The 19,761-nt window shown below is 40.3% G+C and overlaps 1 protein-coding gene across 1 annotated transcript in view; it reads right to left on the bottom strand.

Annotated features, from left to right (window-relative positions):
- Nucleotides 1–19,761, bottom strand: part of LOC121925833 (dynein axonemal heavy chain 11-like) — a 263,238-nt gene that overhangs the window by 238,217 nt on the left and 5,260 nt on the right. The window contains exons 4-9 of the mRNA XM_042458413.1: nt 19,268–19,372; nt 13,683–14,075; nt 10,514–10,846; nt 9,019–9,273; nt 8,728–8,897; nt 6,101–6,320 (exon numbers count right to left, since the gene is read on the bottom strand). Coding sequence (XP_042314347.1) covers nt 6,101–6,320; nt 8,728–8,897; nt 9,019–9,273; nt 10,514–10,846; nt 13,683–14,075; nt 19,268–19,372 — 1,476 coding nt within the window. The remainder of the gene's footprint in view (nt 1–6,100; nt 6,321–8,727; nt 8,898–9,018; nt 9,274–10,513; nt 10,847–13,682; nt 14,076–19,267; nt 19,373–19,761) is intronic.

Here is a 19,761-nt window from a genome sequence, read left to right as displayed (position 1 = left end):
CAGTTACAGCCAATGGGCATAAACATGGTGCTGGTCCAGAGCATATAGGGGGCGGCGGTAATTGCTGGTTCCCCACATGAGGAGCACTGGCTTAGAGCATTCTAAGATTTTTAAAGTAATTAAAGTAGCTATGTAGTGATTTCTGAGAAAAGAAAGAAAAACATTTTATAAATGGCAACTATATCAGCAACTCACTACTGGGGAGTAAACACTTTGGAAATAGAAAGGTAGTTAATTATTGTTTAAGGGTAATTTCCCATGTTCTTCTTGGTGCAAACGACTTCATGCATATTTAAAAACAATTACTCAGAAGACTTGTTGTTTGTTGTTGTGTGCCTTCAAGTCATTTCCATCTCAGGGCAACCCTAAGCATGGCAAACTTCCTAAGGAAACTTGGCAAGAAAGCTCTTGATAGAATCACCTGAAGGATTTGAATTAATCCAGAGATGCCATTCACACAATGGAACACACTTCTGCTTGAGGAAAACAAACACATGGAACTTCTCAGATCTCCCCATTCAGACTTTTCTATCTTGTTCATCCTATCCATTTAACATCAGCTGCTGGGGAAGTACAGAAGTTTGCAGCTGGATGCTGGGGTGCAAGGAATGTCCCACTGAATAAGCAGAATCCCAGCCTCTCTGGGTCCAATCCAAAATCCCTTTTGGCAGGAGTCAATCATATTTTTATTTAGTCAGGACTTCAACAAGCCATCTGTAGTGGTTTTGGTCTGTTGCTGTTGTTGTTTTATTGGCTTTTCTGGTTTTTATCATTCTTCTCAGGTTTAACTGTCCTCTGTGCTGTGTGTTGTGTGCCTTCAAGTCATTTCTGAATCATGATGACCCTAAAGTGAGAATATCATGGGGGTTTCTTGGCACAATTTGTTGAGAGGTTTGCCGTTGTCTTCCCCTGAGGTTGAGAGCATGTGACTAGTGCACAGTCACTCAGTGGGTTTCATGATTGAGCAGGGATTCAGATCCTGGTCTCCAGAGTCTTAGGGCCTGTACACACTAGCTTGAAGCACCGATGTGGGGGCAGCATTGGGGCATGGCATTTGGATGATGCACACCCCGAGGATGCCTCCATGCCTGCATCACACCACCCACATGTGAAGTGGCATTACAGCACTCCTTTGGCACGGCGTTTATGCACCACATGCCGAAAGGAACACTGAAAAGTGCCAGTGTGGCAGCAAGGACAGCTTTTTGCTGGCTCTAAAAGGAGTGGCAATTTGCCATTTGTTTTAGAGCTGGCAAAGTGCCAGATCAGAGTTGCAGCATGTGGTTGCCATGGCCCTGATCCAGTGCTGAAAGGGGTGGCGGGATGCCACTCTATCAGGGTGGTCTGTAGAGCCCCAGAGTCCAACTATTAAACCACTACGTCATGTTGGCTCTCTACTTCATTTTATATTGCTTACCTTTATCTTCTGAATTTGACATTCTTTTCATGAGTATTGTGAACAGCCTTGTGAATTTTGTTAAACTAGAGGGTAGCATAAAAACAATTTAAATCAATGAAAAAACACATTCTAATGTGTGTTTCCTATATCATACCATCAAAGCATTAGAATGGGAGTGTTTCTAGAAATCAATACTGTTTTGGGGGGCAGAGAAGAACCTTAGTTGCATTGCTTAATACACATAAGTTTCCCCATCTACAGTCCTGTTTCAAGATTAACTTGTCTCCAACTTCAAAATCTGAGCTATTGATTTTGATTTTGTTCTGGCAGTTGCACCTAAGGTATTATCAAAACATTTACTTCTTCACTGAGATTTCCTTTAAGAAAACATCAATGGACTTGTAAAGGCTGAGTGTGACAGAACAGAGTAAATCAAAATATTTTTGTAGACCAATTGAATCCTTGCAAAAACCTGTAAGATCTTTGCAAGACTTTAGCTCTTCTTCAACTTAGGACCAGGATACTTTTGAAATTTTTCCATGGTTTTCCCAGGAAACAAAGCAAGAGAAGCCTAAATGTAATACAAGAGTTAAGTAGTATATTGAGGACTTAATGTCTGACACAATCAGTCTTTTAAAGTAACATTATGTTTTAAAATGTTTAATAAATTACACTTAAGAGTTGCAAGTTTTTTAAAAAGAGAACTTTCCTGTTTCTCAAAAATTATTAAAATAGTTAATGTTTAGTTACTTTAAAAAAAAACAGAACACAACAATCCATTTGGTGAAGTCATATCCTTGCAACGATAAAAATAACTTTAACGTTAGTTAGACCATGAAAGAAGTGAGCATGTTCTTCATTAAGTTATTAAAGTAATGTAATTTAGCTGCACATTCATTATTAGGAAAAGCAACTAATTACAAGTAATTCATGGTTTGTAATTAGTTTCTTCCAAAGTTTGGGAAACACATAATCATCATGACTAGCAGCTATGGATGACATTATTCTCCATGAATTTTACAAATCCATTTGTTAAAGCTGTCTAAACTAATGAATGACACCATATCTTAGGGCAGTAAATTCCATAAATGGCAACCAGTTGAGTCTCCCTTAATTGGAATGCCAAAATCCAAAACATTCCAAAAACCAAAACCTTTCTCATGCGTAACTGAAATAAGAACACCTTTGCTTTTGGGAGGTTTAATGTACAGAACTTTGTTTCATGCACAGAATTGTTTTAAAAATATATTGTATAGATTACCTTCAGGCTATATGTATAAAGTGTATATGAAACATAAATTAATTTTGTGTTTAGACTTGGGTCCCATCTCCAAGGTTTCTCATTATCCACATATATGCAAATAAAGGTATCCCAAAACTACACTTCTGGTCCCCAGCATTTCAGATAAGGGAGACTTTATCTGTTCTCATTCTTCCACCACTAATTTTATTGGATGAAAGAGGAAGAGAAACTTTCCCCCTTTCTACTGTATCCATACCATTAATAAGTTTATAAACACTGGGCATGTTTTCCCTTAGTCATCTTTTTTTTAAAATAAAAGAGCCTAACTTAGAATGTTGTTTTGATAGAATCATAGAGATGGAAGAGACCACAAGGGCCATGCAGTCCAACCACCTGCCATGCAGGAAATCACAACCAAAGCATCCCTGACAGATGGCCATCCAGCCTCTGTTTAAAGACCTCCAAAGAAGGAGAGTCCACCACTCTCCAAGGTAGAGTGTTCCACTATTGAACAGCTCTTACTGTTAGGAAGTTTCTCCTAATGTTGAGGTAGAATCTCTTTTCCTGTAGCTTGCATCCATTGTTCCAATTTCAGGAAGAAAGAATGACATGTTGAAGCCATCCATAACTGAGCAATGGTAGATGATATTCTTTGTCATGGAACATCATTTTATAACTGCTCTGCTAGAAATAGGTCCCAGAGAATCACTCTACCACTATTCCATTACTCTGGCATATCATTCTATTCATTCTTCTTAAAAATAACTTTCCAAGCTCTTCTAAGAAGTCCCAGATTTTGTGATCTTTCTTCATATGAAAGGTGTTCCAATCTGTGTTCCTCTGCCTGATTTGTGTATCATGTTTCTGCATTTCCCCTCAGTTCTACAAGAGAGGTATAACCATGGCATGGTTTTCTGTGTTCTCAAAAATCAACCAACGTTTTGAATCACCCCAAAAGAAAAAGATACAATGCACCGGGGAGAATGAAGAGGGTGTGTAGATTGTGTTAAAATGTTGCAGGTTCAGTGCATTCTGTCTTCTTCAAACTGGTGCCCTTTAAATGTGTTGGAATAAAATTCTCATTATCCACAGCCACAATGGTTGTGATGTCTGAGGATGGTGAGGGTGGTTGCAGCTAAGTTGAAAGGATATCTGAGTGGGAACTGTATTGAGAACAAACCATGTAAAACAGTCCCTGAACTGAGGCTGGACACTGGGCCATCTTGCAAGAAGAGCCACTTCCAGTAGCAAAGTCAGAATGCATCTGCTAAATCATGCAGCTGAAAAATTGATTCTTATAGGATGCAAAATTTGTCATTCACATGGTCTGAGAATTTTAATACACATAGGCAATCTACTGACAATGAATTTGTAAATGATGGCACAAAGACATTTCTGCCTACAAATTGCAGCGTAAAAGGCAATATTTCCATAGTTTTAAAAATGTTTTCCAATGAAGTACTCACAGTAAATGAGAATTTAGAATGGAAAAATAAGCCAATCAAATTGACAGACTTCCAACTTCCATACCAAGCATGAAGTATATTCATATCTTGGAGGGAATGGGGGAGGGAGTCTCACAACAAGTGGAAAAGAAAACAAGAAAAGCCCAGTAGATTAATGTACAGATTGGGGGCCTTATGAATATGGCCTTGAAAACACTGCATAAGTATTACTGTGTGAGTTAAATCAAGTTTTTAGATCAAGGTTAGTGCCAGTAGCATGTTTTGGTCCATATGTTCCTTTTTTCTTGTTAACAAAAGAAAAAAAAATCTCTGGATTGTGTTTATGTATAGTTTTTGTTTGTATTGTATTGAATTCGTTTATCGTACCATCACCCTCTTTTTTCTCAAAACTGGGACACAAAGCTTCTTGCAAAACAAAAGATATACAAGAAAAAATACTTCTAGATTTAAAAATATTTAAAATTATGTCTAAAATTCTAAAATGCTGGATCTAAAATGAGAGTCAGTGTAGTGGTTTAAACATCGGGCTAGAATTCTGGAGACCAGGGTTTAAATCTCTGCCCGGGTACGGAAACCCACTGGATGACCTTGGGGAAAGTCACACACTCTCAGCCTCAGGAAGGCAAAGGCAAAACCCTTCTGAATGAATCTCACCAAGAAAATGCCAAGATAGCCTTAAGCTGGAAATGTCTTGAAGGCAAACAAGGAATAAAAGTAATTTAAAACATATCTAAAAACATACTAAGAAATTCCTTTTTCTTGTAGATCAGCCAATTTGCAAAAGACTGTTGAAATACAAAGGTCTTCACCTGCCAATGGAAGAATAACAGGGCAAGAACCAGCCTAGCCTCCATAACAAGGAAGTCCCAGAGCCTAATAACTTGTCAAAGATATAGCAGCTGTGTCTTCATCCATCTTCGTTAAAATATTCTGACATTTCTTTTTCTTTTTTTCTTAATCTCCTCAGGCTTTAAAAGCTTTATCAGAAGGCATGTTTGTATCAGATAATTAGGACTCTGTATCTATGTTTATCAATGCTAGCCCTCCCAAACCTACTTTGGAGATCATGCAGCTTGCCTTCCATTTTCAGGTTGTTGGGGAGTGAGGGAATGAGCAGCAACACATCTAGCTATTTTCCTGAAACTGGAAGTACCAGCAACCCATAGGGATCTCCTCAAGTCCTTAGGACATCCCTGTGGGGGAAGTCCTTGCAGCACATCCAGCTAAAACTAGATGCAATACTACTTGATCTCCTTGCTCTCTGATAACATGGACATGGCCATGGGAAAGGGCAGAGCTACACGGGCTGTAACGTGGGTTGGAGAGGACCTTCCGATTGTTACATTATCACAGTGTTTCTCAAATAGTGGGGCGGGCCCTCCAGGGGGGGCGTGAGGCTCCGTAAAGGGGGGCGCGAAGCTCTGTTATGCAGAGGTGTACTTATAACAATTTTATCACAACAAATTTCTAGTGTATAGAATGACCAAAAAAGTGAGTTGTGATGATGTAAGGCAAACGTAATATCATAACTTACTAGCAGGATGTCAACTAGGCTTACTTTTGCATGGTGATGGCATCAGCCACCTATGGCTGTCAATCGGTCAGCAGGACTCAAGAGCCTTACTTGCTGCATCCCTGATATGTGAAGGGATAGCATGGTCTGAGTTATGCTGCCTCCATGTCAGAAAAGAGAACAGAGGTCTTGGGGTTGCCCATCAACCTTTACTGCCTGGGCAGAAGACCAAGCAACAGGTCACAGATTTCCCCACTACTGTGGTATTTTTCCATTGGCACAAAGACTGCATACTGTAGAGACCAATTGCTGAGCCATCTGAACCAGACTATTCTCCCCTCACCCCACTGAGCCCTCATAATCTCCCCAGAAGACACCTAGGGGCAAGAACACTTAACGAAAATTATTTGCTATCATTTGAAAAAAATATTTCAAAAATTGGGGATTACACCACTACTGGAATTATTATTAATTTTTACCTCAAGTTCTATATAAATATGTTCCGGTAACTGTTGTCCGTAACTTTGTAGCAATTCAGCTGTGGATTTTAAAGGTTTGAAAATGTCTCCTGTTGACTGACGGTCACGTATAGCCATGAGATGCCCCATTATTTCAACCAGAAGTGCATAATCTCCTTCTTTCACTTTCTTCACTAATCCTTGTTCAGTTTCATGGATAAACCTGGCTAACTCTGTAACACTAAAAATAAGAAGAATGAAAGTATATCAGCAAATAATTAATACAGAGCTAGCCATTTCTGTTAGTATCAACTGTAATTTACGGGCTTTTCCAGATGTAGAGGGATAAGTGTCAAGTATCTGTGCATGCTAAGGGTAAGCCAATGTGTTATACATGTTATAAGGAACAAACATTTTCCTTAGGTTTTCCCATACCTAACAAAGTTGGTAAGAAAGTTCTTTCTCCTCCAGTCAAGCATGGAGGCAATCTGTCCCACCATCCTCACAGGTGCATTTGGTGGCAACATGGAAGTGGCCCTTCTCAGTGGCTACTCCCAGGCTCTGGAACTTCTCTCCAATAACAACTCACTACATTTTCACAAGCAAGTAAATACATTTCTATTCTGGTAGTGCTTTGAGAACTGAAAGCTTCTACAGACCAGCGTTATATGGCGGTGTGGTGGCAGCTTGGGGTTGTGACATACTCACCCTTCTTGCTATCTTTCTACGGGTAGGTTAAGATATTTTTTCCCAGAAGGCTTTTGAAGACAGACTACTCAAGGGACCTAGGCTTTGCAGAATTTTCTCATATATATATATATATATATATATATATATATATATATATATTTCCTGTTGGGGAGAAAATCTTCAGGAGTTGCATGCTCCTTTTCTCCTGCACTGGAGTGTCTACAATAATGTAAAACTATTGCATTTATCAAAGTTCTAGACAAGCTATGACCTAGACAGATTTTGGTGGAAAGCTTTGGTGAAAAGCCCCAAATGAGGCCAACATGGGAATGAAACCCTGCAATATTTCACAGTTCAATAGCTGTGGGGCTAAATAGAAATCCCACAGTGTTCTTTGATTTAGATTTCCTGCATGACACGGTGTTGGACTGGATGGCCCTTGAGGTCTCTTCCAACTCTACGATTCTATGATTCTATAATTTTATTCAGCCCTGCAAAAAGGAACAGAACCACTCTAGAATTCTCTTTCCTCCAGAACAGGCTGAACCTGTACCAAGTCCCACACTGAAACCAGAGTCAAATGGGACGGGATGATCAGTTCTCTAAGAACACCAGAAATGCTGAGTACTGAAGCCAGCATAAGGTATGCCTGTGCTGTTCCACTGACCTCTACACATGTAGGCTTCTGCACAAATGGCGACCCTATGCAACAAGACTTCCAGCTCACAAGAAGACCAGATTCAGAGGTTTCCCTGTTGCAAGCATTCATGCTCCTCCTTTGAACACTAAAGACCTTTTCGTTTAAGAGGGCTTTTAATGTGCAAGTAGGGAATTTCTTACTGGGATGTTATCTTTTTAAACTTCTGTATTTCTTTTAAATGATTTCATACTATTTTATGTGGTGGTTTTGTTTTTAAATTTCTATTGTGAAGGTTTTTTGACTCTCTCTGGGTGTCACTCTAAGAGAAGAGTAGCATACAAATGAAATAAATAAATATAAATAAATAAATAAACACTAGAGGCGGGCTGGGGAAGGCATACAACAGTGCAAAGAAGTAGGTTCAGTAGCACAGCCCTGCTATACTTTCAAAAGCAGATTAATAGATTAATAGATTGAAGCAACAAACAGAGATCATTTCCTTCACAAGGTCATCTGAAATACTGGGTAGAGTTTAATAATAATAAACACGTGGTCTGCCTACAGCTCAACACCCCTGTTTTAAGGCCCCCAAGGTACCATTAATAAATAATGGAAATGGAAAAATAATGGGGAGCCATCCATCATTGTCACTACTATGTCTAAAAACAATGTCAGTGTCCACTGTTCTCTCCACTTCCTGTCAATATGGGAAGAGAAAAGACACTCTGTCCTGCACTCTCTGCCCTAATGGCACAGAGTTTAAATGCCAGTACTACAACCAGTATTGCAGCCACAAGGTTGTGAGTTCAATCCTGGGGCTCCCGGGTTGCATCCTTTCGTAGGTCACTAAAATGAGTACCCAACTTGTTGGGGGCAATTAGCTGACATGTTGTAAACTGCTTAGAGACTACTTAGCAGAATAGAAACGTAAATGCTATTGCTATTGCTTCCAAATCATAGAGAGCTGCCCAGGGGGCAAACTGCAATGACATCAAATTTGTTGGCTAAATTTCAGCTGAGGCAGAGGTGGTGCAGCTCCGAGGAGGGCAGCCTGTCTGGACACCCAGTGGTGGTGCAGCTCCAGTCCAATGCAGCCCCAATTTTTCTGAGCCCAGGAGGCTGCCATTCCTTGGTTTTTTTATAAAGCAAGGTTTTGTGGGAGCAAGGACATAATTCTGCATTGCACATTTCTTGAAAGGAGTTTTTTTTTTCTTAACATGCCTGTTTCCATTATGCTCAATATTTAACAAAATGAACAGGATTTTCAAAAGGCAGTAAAATTCAAAAGACTATTTAAAAGACATCAAAAGTAGGTTACCTTTGGGTGACAGAGTTGAGCAGATGCTCCTTAAACATCCAACTCCATTTTTTAATCATATTCATCAGTGAGAACTTAAAAGGCTTAATATCAACCCGAAACCAGCCATTAAAAGTCTTCTGATTTTCAAATCCGCTGACTTCTTTATGTAGCGTTTCATAAATGCTGATCTTAAGAAATGAGATATGAGCACAATTCTGAGTTTTTATTTAGAAGAACTACATAATTTAAATAGTTAGTTAAAAGAACATAATAAACAAAAATTCACCACAAATAAAAATGGCTAAGTACCTGTTGTTTAAAGTGATCTAACTGTGGGGAGCGTTTCTGAAGTTCATGGTCTGGATATAATTCCAGCTCTTCAGTATGAAGAAATCGTCCATAGAGAAGGAACTGCTTCATAAATTTGGCTTTATCATCCATCCATAAGTGGCTGTATTTCTTAAAGTAGCTTTGATATTCCTGGGCATTAACAATTACTGAGTGCACCCTGCTCATGATTTCCTGGTGCATTTCTTTCAGTGTATCCATCTGGTCTACATCATGCTAAATGTCAAAATAAAACCATAGAGATGGGCCAACGATTTAATCTGTACTGTGGAAAGACATTCGGAGTTGGTTTGGAAGCAAGACCCTGCACCAACTGCACGTGTGTAAACTAATTTAATGGTCACTACCAAATAAGGTTGTAGGAGGAGGACAAAACAGAAAGATCTGTTAGTTACATAGTAAGCATAGGAGGCCAAAGTATAGGTCCTATTCCTGTCTGGGCTCTTCCTTAGAGCATAATCCCTCCTCTTCCTGGAGACTTCTAGGTGGGCCGATTTCCCCCTTTTTAGCCAGACATTTTTGGGTTTTTTAAGTGAAAGCCCAAAGTATCTGGAGAGCTTTTTGATCTGCAAGCATCCCCACTCCAATACAGTTTATACAGGCATACTGTCTTCTGCCAGTTCTGCTGAATGTGGTATGAATGCTATAATTAGTCTCAGCTAATTGAATCAATGGGATTTGCCTCCAAATTTGCCTCCATTCAATGGTGGATTCAATAGGTCTGCTCTAGTTGGGGCTACATGATAGGATTCTGGCTGTGTATAACAGGCTGCAGTTGATACAGCCCAAACTTCCGCAAATTCACTATGGCAGATCACATACTATTAAAATTTTAATCATGTAAACTACAGTGGTGCCTCGGGATACGAAATGATCAGGTTACGAAATTTCCGGGATACGAAAAAGTTGGATTGGCAAAAACTGTTTCGGGTTACGAAATATTTTTCGGGTTACGAAATTCATTTCGGCGCGAAATTCAAATGCTGCAAAGTGCAGCTATAGGCTTTCCAGTGCTAACGGAAAAGTGTTTCGGGTTACGAAATTTTCGGGCTACGAAAGGAATGGCGGAACGAATTAATTTCGTAACCCGAGGCACCACTGTAGTCCGCAAGCAAAGTATCCAGTCATTTCAAAGAGGAATTGGATATCAAAAGAAAGTCAAAATGACAATGCCAAACTGTGACTCTGTCTACCACCATGTTATTACTAGGAGCCATAGGACTGCCTGCTTTCCCAGCTATCTCCTAAAATGGAAGTTATCATCTGTTAAATGGGAGCCAGAATGTCAAGTTGTAAAAGCCATACCATTCATGGTCATTACAGACTTGGTTTATCATAGGCAGATTAAATCAAAAGCTGCTCATGCCTTGCTTGGACAAACAAGAAAGCCTCATTGATGACAGCCCACACTACTGGAGGTTAAAATAAACAACAATTGGAGCATTTGTGATTATACCTGGTAATTTTCGTACCCAAGATGCTTGGCAACTCTGTTTATATGAGATGCAGTCAGGTAAATGTTTTGGATTAGACCTTCAAAAACGTCAAAAAAATTGCCATTGACCATGTAGTCCAAAGAAGGTGTAAAAGTCATTTCTTTGCCATTAAGAAGGAGCTGAATTTCAAATAAGGCAGTGGATTTTGATGTCATCTCTGTGTTTTCCATCATATACTGGAGGGAACACTTGATAGCCTTGAATAGCCCATCTGAAACCATGTGATCAATATATTCGGTGTAGGCTCTCCATTCATCAGAAAGAGAATCTGCCTGAAGAAGATCTTGATTGTCCTGGGGAAAATGAGGAGGAAGAGGAGGATTTAAAATCCACACTTCCCATCATAAGACCTATCCTATGTTTATTATTTATCCACTTCCAAGTAAAGGAAGTTTCTCTTTGAGAAGGAAAAGCTTCCTTCTTTTCCCATTGTTTATAATATAATTTCCTTACCATGTAAGTGACACCCACATTATGCTCAAAGTAATGGATGCAACACCAAGGTCTGACAAAGGCAGAGGTAATACAAGATGTAGATGTTAAGCTTGTATCTCTTATTTGCACTATATCAAAGCCAGTCAAAGACATTTCTGCTGTCTGCACCCAGTCCCACAAATGGCACTTCTCCCCAGTCCCATCACAGTGCAACGTACCCAAGTTAAATTACCACAGCACTTGGGAACAGTACTGTCCCAGCCACAGCAGTAAAAATACAACAATAATATATTAAATAACTAATAATTTTCTTCCCTTTCATTTTACCTCATTTCACTTGCCTGCAAGGGCTGCCTCATCCCGTTTAATGGTAGGGCTAGCCCTTCAACAGATGCCTTTTCTCTGTAAACTGGTTTTCTTGTGTGCATCATCCAGATATCTAACATAAATACCCTAATATGAGATTACAGGATCATGAATTAAATGGGAAGAAGGAAAGAGTGAATATCTATTGGGGAATGGGATCCTTGTTTAGTCAAAAAATTATGTGCCACCTAATGCTGAAATATATGAGTGACATTTTCACTGAATCTTCACAATCATCTAGTAAAATAGGGCCTCTCTGGACTTTTATCACGGGGGGGGGGGGAACCAGGATTTAAGACAGGATTAAAACGGCATTTCTCTGGCAAAGTCACGAGATTGCGGCAATTTTGATTAGAGAGGACTTATTCCGAGGAGAAACAGGAATTCTCAAGCAACAATGCTCATGCAATAAGCCTATTCACGCTTACCTTTTTGTACTGAGGAAACCAGGTCTGCTCAGCAATGCCAATCTGAATTGAAGCTGCCACTATGCTCCATGGCATTTTTACCCCTATTGCCGTTCACACTCAGCAATGGGGGGGTGACGGGGGGAAGAAGAGGAGGAGGAATAGGGAGGTAGGAAGGAGGAGGAGGAGGAGGAGAAAGAGCAGTGGTGGTGGGATGTTTCAAATGAGATTGACTTTGCATTCCCATTGGCGGCTCCCACAAAAAAAACAGTGCTTTTGAAAAAAAGCAGTAAATGCTTTGGATTCAAAAGCACCAGTTTAAATGGGTTTTGTGCCCTGCCCCCCCCCCCCCGAAATCTCATTGGAGAAAATAGGTGCGAGTGTGAATGACCCCTCTTTAAACAGGTTTCCAGATCGGTTTATATCGTAGTGTGAATGAAGCCTAGGTTATACAGTGGGCTCTTATTATCCACTGGGCTGTGGTTCCATGACCCACAATGGATACCAAAATCTATGGATGCTCAAGTCCCATTAAATGCAGTGGCATAGTAAAATGGTGTCCCTTATATTAAATGGCAAAATCAAGGCTTTTTGGAATTTATTTATTTATTCTTAGTATTTTCAAGCTGTGGATGTTTGAATCCATCGATAAAAAATCTGTAGATACTGAATGCTGACTGTGGTTTGATAGGCAATGACATCCATGTCAGTGGTGCTTTGAAAAGGTGATGGATCTGTTTGGGGGACAGGGTTTAACACAATGAATCCCTTTAAAGTTTGGAATGAAACCTAGACTAGAAGTGATTCACCATACCGCTGAGATTGCAACCACTGCCCATCCCTACATCCAAGATCATACAATCAGCTTTACAAATATAAAAGATTTCTACCATGTTCCCCCACCCTAGTCCAAATATGCCATACTACACTGACTTGCCATGACAGCAGAAACTGTTTGGGATATGTACCTTTTTCTCATGGAACCTACATGAGATGGCCCTTTCAGCACTCTCTTTCTGCAAGCATTCTTTTCTTTTTGTCCTTTGTACACTTGCCCTTGTACACTTTGTCCCTTGTATACTATTAAAAGACCATTTCCAATCCAAATGGCAAAGGCTAAAGTTACTCAGCAGTGCATTACAGTCTTCACCCATTCTAAGACCACTCTTCCTATTATTATTAAAGTACTAGTTCTGGAACCCTTTGTTTTTATTTGATTCCCTTACATAACCTAAGAGCAGCCACCAAAAATGCTCTCTTCAGAGTCCTTAGCAAATGTGGCTGTGCTGATGATGTGAATGAAAGAGATCGGGGGGGCGGGGGGACCTTCTACTGAAGATATTAAAACTCAGGCAGGCTCATATAAGCAAATGTGGTCTTTCAGAAAGTATTATCTGAAGCCATATAGGACTCCGTATGTCATAACAACACTTTGAATCTGCCTGGAAACAGAGTGGTAGCTAGTGAAGCCATACAGGACTTTGTATGTCATAACAGCACTTTGAATCTGCCTGGAAACAAAGTGGTAGCTAGTGAATTGAAAACTGTCTTGACACCAACTACCTCATTCTGTATTCATTTTAGGAGGCTGTAAAAATCTTCACTGTTTTCAGCAAATGTTGGAAAGTCATTGGCATTGTTTCGGTGCTTTCATTTTTAACCTCCCCCACTTTCCCCCCTGGATCTCACTGTCCTTGGCTTCAATTTGCCAACATTTCACTTTAATCCCATCTGCATTGTCAGATGCTGCAGTCTGATGTGTTATCAGCATGGACCCCTGTAAACAAAATCACGTGGGCCACCACAATCAATTGGATTAAAACATACTATAGGCAAATGAGGTTGAATAGTTCAAAAATTAAGATGATGATTACTGCCCAGCATAGAAGTCCTATTTAAAATATTTAGAAAGAATAGTCACCTGAACTAGCTGATGGATCCTTCTCCCTGTCTCTTGAACAATCTCATAGTGCTGGCACATTCTTTCATTGTAATCAAGACACAGCATCGAAGGGCTGGGACCAGTTTTTCGTGCAAGAAAAGACGTTTCACTCAGTCTGTGCAGAAGTATCTGGATCAATTCCACATTATCCTTGGCTTTCTGGAGTCTGCTGCCTACATTTTGAACAAGCTCTCTGGTCTGCTCAATAAAAAACCACAGATTTTCATTCTGCCAGGTCAGTGCATCAAAAGCAGGCTTTAACTGTAGGTCAATTCTCCCAGTTTCGTATGCTAGGAGTTCTGCTTCCTCAGGCAGAATTGTCCTCCTTAGCTGGTTATACTGTCTGGTAATCGTGTTTAAATTCCCAAGATACTGAAAAAGACAAAGAATTAGATGGTGGTGGTGATGATGATGATGATGATGATGCATCTATTATTCAGTGATGAATAAATGAAATGTATACCAAACCATTCATTATGATATAGAGATCTCCTTGTACACAGAGGTACACAAAAATTTCTTCACAGCAAACCGCGGTTAACAAATGCCATGAAAGATTTTTACAGCTTTGCTGCACAAATTAGAGGCCAGAATCTGTCTTTGAGGATGAAGATGAAATAAAAGATCCTAGTCTCCAATAGCCATGTATCACTTGGGACTGCCACCGCTAATCTTCTACATTCCTGGATTCTCAGCTAGTTTTAAAGAATCCTATTACAGTGGTACCCCGGGATACGAAATACCCACGTTACGAAATTTCCGGGATACGAAAAAATCCCATAGGAAATAATTGTTCCGGGTTACGAAGGTTTTTTCGGGTTATGAAAAAAATTTTGGTGCTTTTCGGCGCTATTTCACACGAAATCGCGGCTTTTCCCCATTAGCGCCTATGGGTTTTCGGCTTGCGAAGGCTTTTCGGGTTACGAAAGCGGCGGCGGAACAAATTAATTTCGTAACCCGAGGGAGCACTGTATTCCTCCCTTCTGGCCTGTCAACCAAGATGCTGAAATAGAGTACTTTGTATTCAACTAGGAAAGGAAAGGAAATCCACCAGGTGGCCTTGGGGAAGCCACACTTTCTCACCTTCAGAGGGCGATAAAGGTAAACCTCTCTGAACAAATCTTGCCAAGCCAACCCCGTGATAGGGTCTCCTTAGGATTGCCATAAGTCAGAAATTACTTGAAGGCTCGCAACATCAACATCAACAAAAACAACAATCCTTCAATTAACCTGGATGTGAACAATATATGGCTTTCCAGCTCATTACCATCACTTTGAATTCTGTTCAGAAATGGACAGGCAATCAGTGGAGCTGTGCCACAAGGGAGTTATGCGCTCTCTGTAGTGAACTCCAGTTAGCAATCTGGCCACAACTCTTTGGACCAGAAAAATTGTTTTGTTTTTGATATTTGTGTAAACCTTATGTTTCAAGACTTAGCTTTTTCTGAGGTTTTTGCTTTCTTTTGATCTACTCTTCCTGTGTGTGTATGCATTTATGCACATAGATCAAAAGTATAGTGTCATAGGAATGAAATTGCAACCTGTAGATGTTCAGTATTAGGAGAGATTTACTGGTGCTTACTTGGAGAAAGTCTTCTGCAGAGCAATGTTTCACACATATCTACTCAGAGTTTGTAAATACTGATAACGTGGACAAGCTCCTTGGAAGTGTAAGGAAGACGACTTGCCCTCTCGATCCATGCTCATCCTGGCTGACCGTTCAGGGAGGTGATGCAATGAAAATGTCATTACAGCTCATAATAAATGCATCCTTTCAGGATGGGATATTTCCATCTTCACTAAAACAAACTATAGTGAATCCAATATTGAAAAAGCCCTCCCTAGATCCCCAGTTGAGAAATAATTACAGACAGGTCTCCCTTTTACCATTCTTGGGCAAGGTGATCGAGAGGGCAGTCGCCTTCCAACTCCAAGAGGTTTTGGACAAAGCTGATTATCTGGACCCATTTCAAACTGGTTTCAGAGCGGGATACGGAGTTGAGACGGCCATGGTCGCCTTAGTTGATGATCTCCGTCTGGGCATCGACAGGGGAAGTGTGACCCTGTTGATGCTCTTGGACATCTCAGCGGCCTTCGATACCATTGACTACGGTATCCTTCTGGAACGCCTGAGAGAGTTAGGTATCGGGGCCACTGAACTCCAGTGGCTCTGGTCCTACCTCTCGGGCAGATTCCAGATGGTGAGGCTGGGAGACAGCTGCTCCTCTAAGAGAGAGCTGATATCTGGTGTCCCTCAAGGGTCCATTCTGTCCCCCATGCTATTTAACATTTACATGAAGCTGCTGGGAGAGTTCATCCGGAGTCATGGAGCACGGTGTTATCAGTATGCTGATGACACCCAGATCTATCTCTCTATGTCTCAGTGACTAAGGATGGCATCTCTCCTCTAGATGCCTTCCTGGGGTCAGTAATGGGCTGGATGAGGGAAAACAAACTCAGGCTGAATCCGGCGAAAATGGAGGTACTCATGATAGGCACCCCAAGTCCAGGGATGGAGATTTGTCACCCAGTCCTGGATGGGGTCACACTTATCCCTAAGGACAAAGTTCGCAGCTTGGGAGTACTCCTGGACTCATCTCTACAGTTATCCTCTCAAGTGGATGCGATGGCCAGGAGTGCTTGGTACAAGCTTAAGCTGATACGCCAGCTGTGTCCCTACCTGGACCGAAAGGTCCTTGAAATGGTGGTACATACACTGGTAATCTCTCGCTTAGACTTCTGTAATGTGCTCTACATGAGGCTACCTTTGTACCAGGTTCGGAAGCTTCAATTAATTCAAAATGCAGCAGCTGGATTGATCACTGGAACTTCCAGGTCAGATCATTACACTGGCTGCTGATTAGCTTTCGGGCGCAATACAAAGGGTTGGTTGTTACCTTTAAAGCCCTACATGGCTTGGGCCCGAGTTACTTGAGGGAACGCCTCTCCATACACAATCTGCCCCGCACCTTCAGGACAACAGGGAAGAATCTGTTAGAATACCCAAAGGTCAGACTAACAGTTACTTCCAAAAGAGCATATACAGCTATGGCCCCCCAGGTTATGGAACAATCCGCTGGAGGAGATCCATCTCATCACGACCCTAGATGCCTTTAAGAAGGCACTAAAGACGGATCTCTTCCGGTGGGCATACCCACCTGATCACTTCTATAAAGAACTTTAGGAAACCCCACTTCTGGTCATAACAGCATAACTGTCCACTGCCCTGCGATTACTGTAATTGAAATTTTTATACTTTGTGATGTTTTTATGATATGTATTTTAGACATGATTGCCTGTATGGAGATTTTTGGTTGTAATCCCACTTCGATCTGTCGGGAGAAGCGGGAAAATACAAATAAACTTATTATTATTATTATTATTATTATTATTATTATACACCAGTGGAAGATGTGGACAGGACCGAACCTTAACTGAGAAATTTTAAAAGGCCATTGCAATGCATGAGTTTCTTTTGGCATCCATTTTCCACCCCAACTATTTCTTAATGAATTCCACTCTATTTATATCCTGGATCTTAAAGCATTGTACATTATTTCTCTAACCCTCATCTCTATTTTTATCCTAACAACAACCCTGTGAAGTAGGTTAAAGTTGAAAACCTATGATTCGCTCAAGATAACCCCATGGGAGATGTGGGAAGTTGGGATTTGACCCAATGTATAATATGCACTGGGCAGAAGGAGAATCTGTGAGCACTGAGCTCATGGATATGGTCATGGATATGAAAGAATACTGTATTTGTGGCTTGTCTATATTTTATTGGTGTACACCACTTTGAAATGTTTGTATATAAGTGGTGTGTGTGTATGTTTTTGCAAATTAAAAAAATAATAATTTTGATCAGTCTTTCCCAACCTGGTGCCCACTATACATATCAGAACAAAACTCCCATTATCCTTGATTATCACAGTGTTGATTTTAATGCAATACATTTGCTGGACACCAAGCTAAGGAAGATTGTTACCATGTTTTAGTGAGTATAAATTATATTTCCTTCTTTGCCTATGATTCAGTTCACAGCTAAGATATTCTTAAGTACGTAGTTTATTGGGATCTGGATGTGATACATTTTCAAGTCCCTTAACAGAGCAAGCCTTTCAAACATCTTTTTTTTTTAAATCCTCTGTCTATTGGGCTCCATGCCGATTCATACATTGAACAGCATATTGGCCCAAAGCTTGAAGGTATAAGAGGATGGCATGGTCCTAACAAAAGAACGTTTTTATTCTATTGCTTTCCCTGGTTTCACATGACCTCTACATTTTATTTTATTTTAGGAAGCAACAAAGAGGATATTCTTTCTCCCTGACCATTCTCAGGAGCTACCAGACTCAATCACTGTGGCAATCTTCCATTGTCATAGCATGAATATGTAGCGCCTGAAGTAGGTCAACCTTCCCTCATTTCAAATGGCCAACCAAACAGCTCACCCATGATTACAATAGCTTTCCTCAAGATTCAGGCATTTCCAGAACAAAAAGATTTTATTACACAGAGAAGTGTGCAAATTCATAACACTGTAAGCAGATCCCCTTGTTCCAGTCTGTGGGTTAGCTAGGCTTCTCATGGGTGACACAAATATTGCAACAGCTCCACTCAGCTCTAACCTTGTCAACAGCAAAATGCCCCCAGTGGGCCCATTCCCATGAATGGCTTCACCTTCCCTTTTGTTTGTGCCCGTTGCCTGACCAGCAGCTCTTCACAGTCCACACAGTTGTCCAGAGGGAGAGGGCAACACAAAGGGGCAAGAGGAAGGAGCTTCTTCTTCTTCTACTCACTCTTGTCAAGAGTTTGGTAACATTACTTTTTTGGACTAGAATTCCCAGAATCCCCCTGTCAGTGTGAACAGTGGCCATGATGGCTGGATGTTTCCTGGAGTTATAATCCTCCTCCCAAAAGATAACTTTTCCAAGCTTTTCTTTATTTCCGCTTACTTGCTTTAAAAGGATAGATAAACAAGCCATGACCATGGTATTTTCTGTTCTTCTGGTTCATTTGCAATGACCACTAGCTTCTTTTTTAAAAATCCATTCAGGCATCTTTCTCTTCTCCCTTTCATTTTGTGAATTCTTGGTTTGAGAAACCTGTGAGTGGGTGAGGAATAAAGGGGTCTTCCTATTCACTCCCTTCACATCACCACACCCCTGTGTTCTTTTCTCAAGTTCCTTCAGGAAAGGGAAAGCATGTGAAGAGAGACCCTAAATATCGTAGAAGTGCTTGGTCCTCCCACTCCCTTTGTAATGTGTACACTGCTATTTTGCTGTCAATAGGATCGCAAGCTAATTCAACAGAGAGGAGATGAGGACCCTTTGTATTCAACAGAATATGTCTGGGTGCAGTAAGACTGAAATACAAGATTAACTACAAACTCCAATATAACCACCATCCAGCTGACAAAATAATTAGGAAAAAATAGTTGTGCACTCTTCGCTTCAGGTTTAGGATAGTGGAAGACTCAAACAAATTACTGCAGTTATGTCAATTTTCTTCCATTTCTTTATATTCATACACATCTTTCACACAGAGTCATTTCTATTTACCTTGTAAAGAGTTTCTCTCTTGGAATACAATTGCACAGCAACCTCAGGTATACCAGGATGTCTTAAAACCTCAAGGTATTTCACTTCTCGGAGGACAGCAGAGAGCTGAAGCAAAAGATGTAAATGATTTTGTTATGTACAAGAAACCATTACAAAACTTTCTATTGTAAGGGGGATGAACAGATTTGATGTATGTCGACGGATATTTTATGTTACTTTTGCCTCCCATTTCAATTCCAATTTTAATTCTGTTTTATTCCCTATGGTAACTATCTTACATACTACTGTTTAATTGTTAACTATTTTATTTTATCTGTTTTCTAGTATATCCTTTAGCACATATTGTATATCTTTTAGATATACATAAGCTGTAGACAAGTAGTGTATGTTCTGGTTCTGGTGCACGCTTAGGTTATGCATATGTATTTATATTGTATGGAGGTTTATTGCACCTAGTGCACTGTATTTACATTTTATATATAGCTGTGTGATAC

This window comes from Sceloporus undulatus, chromosome 1, assembly GCF_019175285.1.
Source record: "Sceloporus undulatus isolate JIND9_A2432 ecotype Alabama chromosome 1, SceUnd_v1.1, whole genome shotgun sequence".
Lineage (NCBI taxonomy): Eukaryota > Metazoa > Chordata > Lepidosauria > Squamata > Phrynosomatidae > Sceloporus > Sceloporus undulatus.
Note: the sequence above shows the minus strand (reverse complement) of the source record. Positions and strands in the feature narration are given on the sequence as shown.